Source organism: Propithecus coquereli, unplaced genomic scaffold (genome assembly GCF_000956105.1).
Source record: "Propithecus coquereli isolate 6110/MARCELLA unplaced genomic scaffold, Pcoq_1.0 Scaffold490, whole genome shotgun sequence".
NCBI classification, from domain to species: domain Eukaryota; kingdom Metazoa; phylum Chordata; class Mammalia; order Primates; family Indriidae; genus Propithecus; species Propithecus coquereli.
The window spans coordinates 521,946-529,865 of record NW_012150730.1 but is presented as its reverse complement, the minus strand read 5'-3'; the positions used below and the strand labels follow the sequence as shown (position 1 = coordinate 529,865).

General features: G+C 61.1%; 1 protein-coding gene across 1 annotated transcript; it reads left to right on the top strand.

The window, feature by feature from the left end:
- The first annotated feature begins 4,345 nt into the window (after window positions 1-4,345).
- On the top strand, window positions 4,346-7,920 carry ZBTB45 (zinc finger and BTB domain containing 45). The gene is made up of 2 exons (XM_012655893.1): window positions 4,346-5,627; window positions 7,468-7,920. The coding sequence occupies exons 1-2, from the start codon at window positions 4,346-4,348 to the stop codon at window positions 7,722-7,724; spliced, it is 1,539 nt and encodes a 512-aa protein (XP_012511347.1). The 3' UTR covers window positions 7,725-7,920.

The window sequence follows — 7,920 nt, the reverse complement described above, 5'->3', positions numbered from 1 at the left end:
AGAGAGCTAGGATTACAGGCGTGAGCCACCGCGCCCGGCCCCAGAATCATCTATTTTAAGGTCAGCTAATAACAACCTTAATTACATCTGCAAAGCCCCCTTCACCATGTAGTGTAACTATGCACAGGTGATATATTTTGGATTTGGACACAGAATCTTGGGGCAGGGAACATTTTCAGAATTTTGTCCCCCTCATATCAGATTAACTTGCAACGTTCCAGAATCCCACAATCCCACAGGGTCAGGATCAGTGGAGGCCCAGGGCAAGGTGAAGTGGCTGTCTGTTCCTGTCTGTATTGTAGCAGCAGGTGCCAAGATGAAGGACACAGATGAACCCATACCCTCACAGACCCTGCAACAGAAGATGAGGGGGAGCCTTGAGGTCAGGGAGGGCCCTGGGGGAGGTGGTGGCATCTTAGCTATGTGATAGGGTTCTACAGCCAGAGGGAACTGCACAGGTCAGCCTCAAATTGGGTACAGCAAGGGGCCTATGAGGCTGAAGAGGAATATGCAGCCACAGAGAGAGGAGGAGAGGAGGTTGTCAAGGTTGATGGGAACGGACCCAATAGGCCAGCCCATCATGGTGTGGGGCTCAGAGTCTGAACAGAGACAATGAAGGCAGGCCATTGGACTTGTGTTTTAATGAGGTTCCCCACCTGGCATATACTTGCCCCTCCCTGACCTCCAAATACCACATCTACAATACAGCCACCCAGCAGCTGCCCTGAGTGAGGGACAGGCATCCTGACCCTGTCTCCCTCCTGGAGGCTGAGAGCCTCATGCTGGACTCCATAACTGCTGTATAAGGTATAGAGTCCACTGAGGCCCTGTGATCTTCTGACCTTGAGGTCCAGGCCCTTTTACCTCTCTCCAGCCCCAGCGGTGCCTGCCCCCACAAAGTGGCCAAGGGGCTACCCACAAGAGTGGAGCACAAAGCAAAGCCAGCCCACCACCTCGTGGGCAAGGTTCATGGGTGCCTTGGACAGCCAGCCCCATTTCAGGGCTTTCGCAGATCAAGGCTGTTCCCTCTGCCTGGACAGCTCTTCCCACAGATTCTTTCCCCTCCGGTCTTCTGGTCTTTGGTTTCTGGCTTGATTACCACCTCATCTCATCCCCACATTCCCTTTCTTTTCTGACCTCTGGCCCAGGCTGTGGTGCACAGGAGGGATTCAGCGCAATATCCACTCATTATTTGTCCAGTCCTTGCCCAGGGTAGGTGGCCTGGTGGTCTGAGGGGTGGGGGCATTGGGCAAGGCTGCCTCCATCTTGTGGGTGGGACCCAGGCTCAGGGGTGGAAGGTGGGAGCCAGCACCACAGTGGGGTCCACTCCCTATCCCACCCACAGCCAGAGGTCCTGGGGGAAGCTACAGGTGTATGTCACCTGCGCCTCACGCGGGGCTGGGGTCCAACAGGCCAGGGGCGAGACCTACTTATGCGTCTACGCATGTTATAGGAAGAAGGGCGCTTCCCCGGGTCACAGTGGGGTTCAAAGCAGCCAGGTGTGGTGGCACGTGCCTATGGTACCAGCTACTCCGGAGGCTGGTGCCCGAGGATCGCTGGAGTCCAGCAGTTGGAGACTGCGGTGAGCTATGATTGCACCAAAGCACTCCAGCATGGGCAACAGAGCGAGACCCCGTCTCTAAAAAAGTAAGTAAGAAAGTAAAGTAAGAAAGAAAAAAACAAAATAAAAAATACAAACAAATAAATAAATTAAACAATAATAAATAAACGGGCCAGGTTGGGAGGTTTGGGCTGGCACTGTCTTCCCAACCTCCATTACTGCGCGCGCGCGGAATTACAGCAGGCCCCGCCCCCGCCCTAGTCTCCAGGGCCACGCCGGAAGTGTGCTCTGGTCCATTGGTTCCTAGCGCCGCGGCAGCCCCAGCTTCTGCGACTTTGGTTCCGACGCTGAGAAGAGTCAGAGGTGTGGCCTGCCGACGACTGCGGCACCTGATCGTCGTAAAAATACGGGAAACGTGCTACGGCCTAGGGTTTCCCCCTGTGCGGACGCGGCGCAGGGCTTCGGTTCCGCTGGCGTCGCGGCCCGGAAGTGCGGCCTTGGCGTTGGTGAGCAGGAGGCGGCCACGGCCCGGCCTGGTGCCTGAGGAGGAGCCGGAGGTGGGGTCGGGCGGGCATCCCCCTGCCGCAGGGCCCGCGGGGAGGCCGGGGCGTGCCAGAGGAGGGGCGCCCGCGCTACGCTGAAGAGCGCGCTACGAACGCGAGAGGGCGCTGCAGGATCGGGGCGCAGTGCGGACGAGGGTGCGGAGGCGGGAAACCTAGGTTGGCTGGAGTGGAGCGGGTGCAGCCGTAGCAGATCAGAGAGGGTGCTCTGGACTCAGGGCAGGACGCGAGCAATGGCGCAGAGTACGGGAGACGGGGCTCAGAGCAAAGTCCACGGCGTGGGCGAAGGCGTGGCGGCGAGTATGCGGCGCCAGACCCCGGAGGGTGGGCCTGGGTGTCAGGTCTTGAAGGTGGTCCTTTGTTCTGAGGCATCCAAGAAGGCCCTGCTGCATCTGGACTGAGGAATCGGAGCCCGCCAGGGAGCAAGGTGGGGGCGGGTCGGAAAAGGAAGAGTTCAAGCCCTGCGGGTTGATGCACAGGTTTCCTTCTCCATCGCCCAGACACAGATTTGAAGTCCTTCAGATGTTAGGTGAATAAAGATGGGGAACAGTGCTGCTGGCAGAGGTAAAGCTTTTGCACGTGCAAAGGCTTGTCTTATTTTAGGAATTGCAATGAATGCATCACCATAGAGTACTCTGAGCGGGGGCAGGGTGGTGTGTGTCCCGATGTTAGGACTGATCAGGCTCCCTCTGGCTGCCGCGTGGGGAATAGAACGGGAGGAGGGGGACGCAGAGAGGACCAGCAAGGAGGTTACCTCATCAGACCAAGACAGCAGCAACCAGGACAGTGGAGGTGTGCAAAGGGGTCTGAGGGGTTATCTGTGGTGCATGCAAGAAAGGGAGGGGGTCTTACTGGAGCAAAAGGAAGGCGGTTTGGGCATAAGGAGCCAGAAGCGTTGAGTCTGAGACGCCAATAGACCCCGAGGGTGTAGGGGCAGAATTAAGCGCGCCCCACTCTGGGGCTGTGTGACCCCAAGGGAGAGGCAGGCTGGTGGAGAGTATATGGATGTCAGGGTGCATCCTGTGCCCGGATTCTTCTCTCTTAGACTGGAGGTGTGGTGCCAGAATCTGCGTTTGGGATGAGCGAGTATCCCATCCCTTGTTTGATAGAAGGGGAAACAGAGGCTGAATGACTGCGGGGTCACCTGGCTTGATGGGTATAGTAGCAGAGCTTCTCAGATCCCCAGAGCCCCCTGGGACTACCCCCTTCCCTTTCTGGTGCCTGTGGGTGGGCCGTGCGCGGGATCAGGCAGCCACAGGTTCATAAGAAGCATCCTGATTGCTCAGCCATGCTGCTCTCCTGGCTGCTGCTGCTTCACCTGCGCCCATCCAGTCACACACCCATGCTCATATCCACACACTCCCCCCCTCTGTGCCACGCCCACACCCTGGGCCCCATAGGCCCCATCGAGATTGCAAGGAGCCAGGGCTGCAGGAGGCACATCCTTGCCCCCTGGGCTGGGGTCTGGCCAGGGACCATGTACTTGTCTCCCATGGAGCACCTGCCATGGTGATCCCCAACCTTCGGTCCTCTCTGACCAGGCATATCCCAAATATCTCTGTCCAGGAGGCAGGTCGTGCCACCCCACCCCCTGCAAAAACCTCTGTGTATACTAGTTAATGTAACCTAGTTCTGAGGCAGCAGTCCCGGATATGCATGGGACCTTAGATTGGGGGGGCGTGGTGAAGGGAAACCAAAGAGGTGGGGTGGGGGAATCGAAGTTACCTGGTTGGAGAGCGAGGTCTGCTCTGGGTGAGGCAGGTTAGCTAGTTTGGATGGGGGGGCGGGTGTTGTCCCTGGCCTCTTCTACACAGGGCTGCCCCCTTGGAGAGGGAGATGGGGAGGCTTAAGGTTATTGCAGTTGGGGGAGAGGTGGGTGAGCCAAGATAGGGGAGGCCAAGCCCTGAAGCTTTCCTGAGGCAGTGAGCAAGGCTGGGAGAGGGGCATACCTTCAATATCGCCAACCCTCTCCTAGGGGTGTGCTGGGGTCTGCGGAGGTGGAGGACGCTGCAGAGGACCTGGGGGTAAAGTGGAGGCGGGAGCGCTGGTGTGTCCTGTGTTGGGAATGGGACTGTAAAGAGCTGCTGGGGACGGATGGGGTCGGTGAGGCCGGGGGTGTGGTGCACCCTTGGGCCCCGCCCTGTGATAAGGGGTGAGGGGACAGGGACACTGGGGCAGAGGGAGATCCTCGGCCGACCGCTCCCGCCCTCCTCGTTTCATGCAGATGGCGGCGGCAGAGGCGGTGCACCACATACACCTGCAGAACTTCTCTCGCTCGCTTCTCGAGACCCTCAACGGGCAGAGGCTGGGCGGGCACTTCTGCGACGTGACTGTGCGCATCCGCGAGGCTTCGCTGCGGGCACACCGCTGTGTGCTGGCCGCCGGCTCGCCCTTCTTTCAGGACAAGCTGCTGCTCGGTCACTCTGAGATCCGCGTGCCTCCGGTGGTGCCCGCACAGACTGTGCGCCAGCTCGTCGAATTCCTGTACAGCGGCTCTCTAGTGGTGGCGCAGGGCGAAGCGCTGCAGGTGCTCACGGCTGCGTCTGTGCTTCGCATCCAGACGGTTATCGACGAGTGCACGCAGATTATCGCGCGAGCTCGCGCCCCCGGCACCTCCGCGCCAGCTCCCCTGCCTGCGCCCGTGCCGCCGCCACTCGCGCCCGCACAGCTGCGGCACCGCTTGCGCCACTTGCTAGCCGCGCGTCCCCCGGGGCACGCTGGCACGGCGCACAGCCGCAAGCAGCGCCAGCCTGCGCGTCTGCAGCTGCCTGCGCCCGCCGCGCCCACCAAGGCCGAGGGGTCTGACGCCGATCCCGCACTGCCCGAGGCCCCTGACGACCGAGGTGACGACGAGGACGAGGAGACTGATGATGAGACCGACGGCGAGGACGGCGAAGGCAGCGGCCCTGGCGAGGGCCAGGCGCCCCCTTCCTTCCCAGACTGCGCTGCCGGCTTCCTCACTGCCGCCTCTGACAGCGCGTGCAAGGAGCCGCCTGCGCCCACCGGCCTTGCTGACTACGGCGGCGGTGCCGGCAGGGACTTCCTTCCCGGAGCTACGGCGGCCGAGGACGTGTTCCCAGATAGCTACGTGTCCGCTTGGCACGAGGAGGACGGCGCTGCGGCTGAAGGCTGTACTGCCGAGACCCCTGTCCCGCCCGACTGCATCCTGGCCGGACCGCGCCCACCAGGCGTGAAGACCCCAGGGCCGCCCGTCGCGCTTTTCCCCTTTCACCTGGGCGCTCCGGGGCCTCCCGCACCAACGCCTCCCGCACCGTCGGGGCCAGCGCCTGCACCCCCACCTGCCTTCTACCCCACACTCCAGCCGGATGCAGCCCCCGCCTCTCAGCTGGGGGAGGCTCCGGCCCCTTCTGTGGCTCCTGCGACGGCCTCCTTAGGGGCTCCTGCGCGTGCCCCAGGCGCGGAGCCGCCGGCCTACGAGTGCAGCCACTGCCGAAAGACCTTCAGCTCTCGGAAAAACTACACCAAGCACATGTTCATACATTCCGGTGAGCCAGGGCGGGAGAGGAGAGGGAACAACCCCCCTCACTGGAGATTCAAACCCAAGGGGGAATTGGACATTGTGTGCAGGGCATTGCCGTTTCCGTTGCTTTTTGGTAACTCCAGGAGGCCTGGAAAGTAAGCCTCTGCCCCAAGTGCAAGGCATGTGGGGGAGAGGAACCCGCCCAAGTGGCCAGCAGGAGCTGGCTTTTTTTGTTTGTTTGTTTGTTTGTTTGTTTGACACACCCCCCGCCCCCCAGGAGCTGGCTTCTATGGAATAGGGATCCTCTCTTCCTTTTATTGATTGATTGATTGATTGATTGACATGGGTCTCTGACGGAACAGGGGTCCTGAGGCTGGGTTGGGGAGCAGGAGCCCCCCGGCAGTGGAGCCTTGGAAGGGGTGTCCTAGCCAGGTTGGGGAGCCGCGCTCTGGGCAGCCTGCTGCATCTCTCTGGATGCCAGCAGTCTGGTTATGGGCTGGCAGTAAGGGAGGGTTAGCTAGCCTAGGGCGTGCGAAGCTGGCGGAGAGGCTGCTGGATGAAGGCCTCAGGAGCCCTTGAGACTGGGGCAGGAGGAGGACATGGCTGCAGTGTGGGGACCCCACACCTGCAGAGGGGAAAGGGCCCCGAAGGCTGTAAGGAGGCTCCCTCAGACCCTGTGTGTGTCCGAGAGGCAGCTCCGCAGAGCTGGGGGAGGGGGTAGGTAAAGAGTGGGAGGGTGTGGAGAGAAGGCCTGAGGTGGTGGTGTGCCACAGGGAGGGTGGGGTGCTCCCTGGAGGCTGAGATGGAAGGCAGGGATACGGAAAGCAGAGGCCTGCTGGGCATTGTCTGGTAAAGCAAAAATTTGGCTGGAAGGCCACATGGGGAGTGAGTGTGTGTGTGGGGGGGTGTCTGCAGGGGCAGGAACTTGGGGTTTGACTGTGAGTGGGGGGAAGCCATCGTTGTTCTAAGCTAAGGAATGACTGAGATGTCACAGCTTAAAATCTCCTTCTGGCTGCCTTGGGGAGGATGGGGAGAAGCCAGGGGCCTGGGAATAAGGGGAGCTGAGTAATCAGCCAGTAGGAAGCTGCCAGAGGCGCCAAGGTAGTGTTGGCTGTGCAAGAAGTGTGTGACTTCTGCCACTGAGATAGCTGTTTTGTTAACACCTGGTGACTCTAGAGGCAGACACAGCCTGCCTCTCCTCCTCCAACCCAGGGTGAGGAGGGCAGCCGGCTCAGCTCTGTCATTCCAGGGACATTATAGTGGCCAGCGGGCAGGGGTTCTGGACATGTGGCCGGGTTTCTCCCTGTGAAAAGGTACTAGGCCTTGTCAGACTGTCCCCAGAATCATGACTGGCGATCTGACAGTTCTGAAGGCTCTGTGGGCGTGGGGGGAGTGGAGGCTGGGCCGTAGTGTCTCCCTCTGCCAGGTGCGGTAGGGGTTGAGGGGGAGGGTCCCTGGAGGAGGGGAAAATGAATGGCCAGTCTAGATGGGCAACAGATGTTCCAGACGAGCAGCGTTCCCTTCTGGAAGGTACCTGTTGGATTTAGGGCGACCCGCCAGGCAGTGGTATCCCAGAATGACAAAAAGGGGTGTCCCTGCCAGGCAGGGGTGGGAGAGAGGTATCTAGGCGTGTGTGAGGGTCCCCGTTGGACAGGAAAGTCCCCATGTGAGGGGTGGTCCGGGAGTGGAGGGGTTGTCCCTGCTGGGTAAGGAGGTCCCAGAGTGAGGGGAGGGTTTCCTGACAGGTAAGGGATCCCCGGGGTGATGATTCGGGAGGGGAGGGGAGCCCCTGCCAGGTACAGGCACCGAGTGGGTGGGGAGCTGCAGATCTGACGTGTGTTCGCGGCCCGCCCTGTCGTCCGCAGGGGAGAAGCCGCACCAGTGCGCCGTGTGCTGGCGATCCTTCTCGCTGCGCGACTACCTGCTCAAGCATATGGTCACGCACACCGGCGTGCGCGCCTTCCAGTGCGCCGTCTGCGCCAAGCGCTTCACACAGAAGAGCTCGCTCAACGTGCACATGCGCACGCACCGGCCCGAGCGCTCGCCCTGCCCCGCCTGCGGCAAGGTCTTCTCGCACCGTGCGCTGCTGGAGCGCCACCTGTCCTCACACCCTGCACCCTGATTGCGGTCCTGGGCCCGGCCTAGGCCACGGGGGGAGCGACCACACTAGCTCGCAGTCGGCCACGCCCGCCACACTCTCTCTGAGCAGGCCCTCCCTCTCTCCTCACCCGTTTCTCCTGACTAGGGCCCGGTCCACCTTATTCCTCTCCACTGCGTACTTAGACCCTCCAGGTGATGCCAGGCTGGGGCTGGTCAGG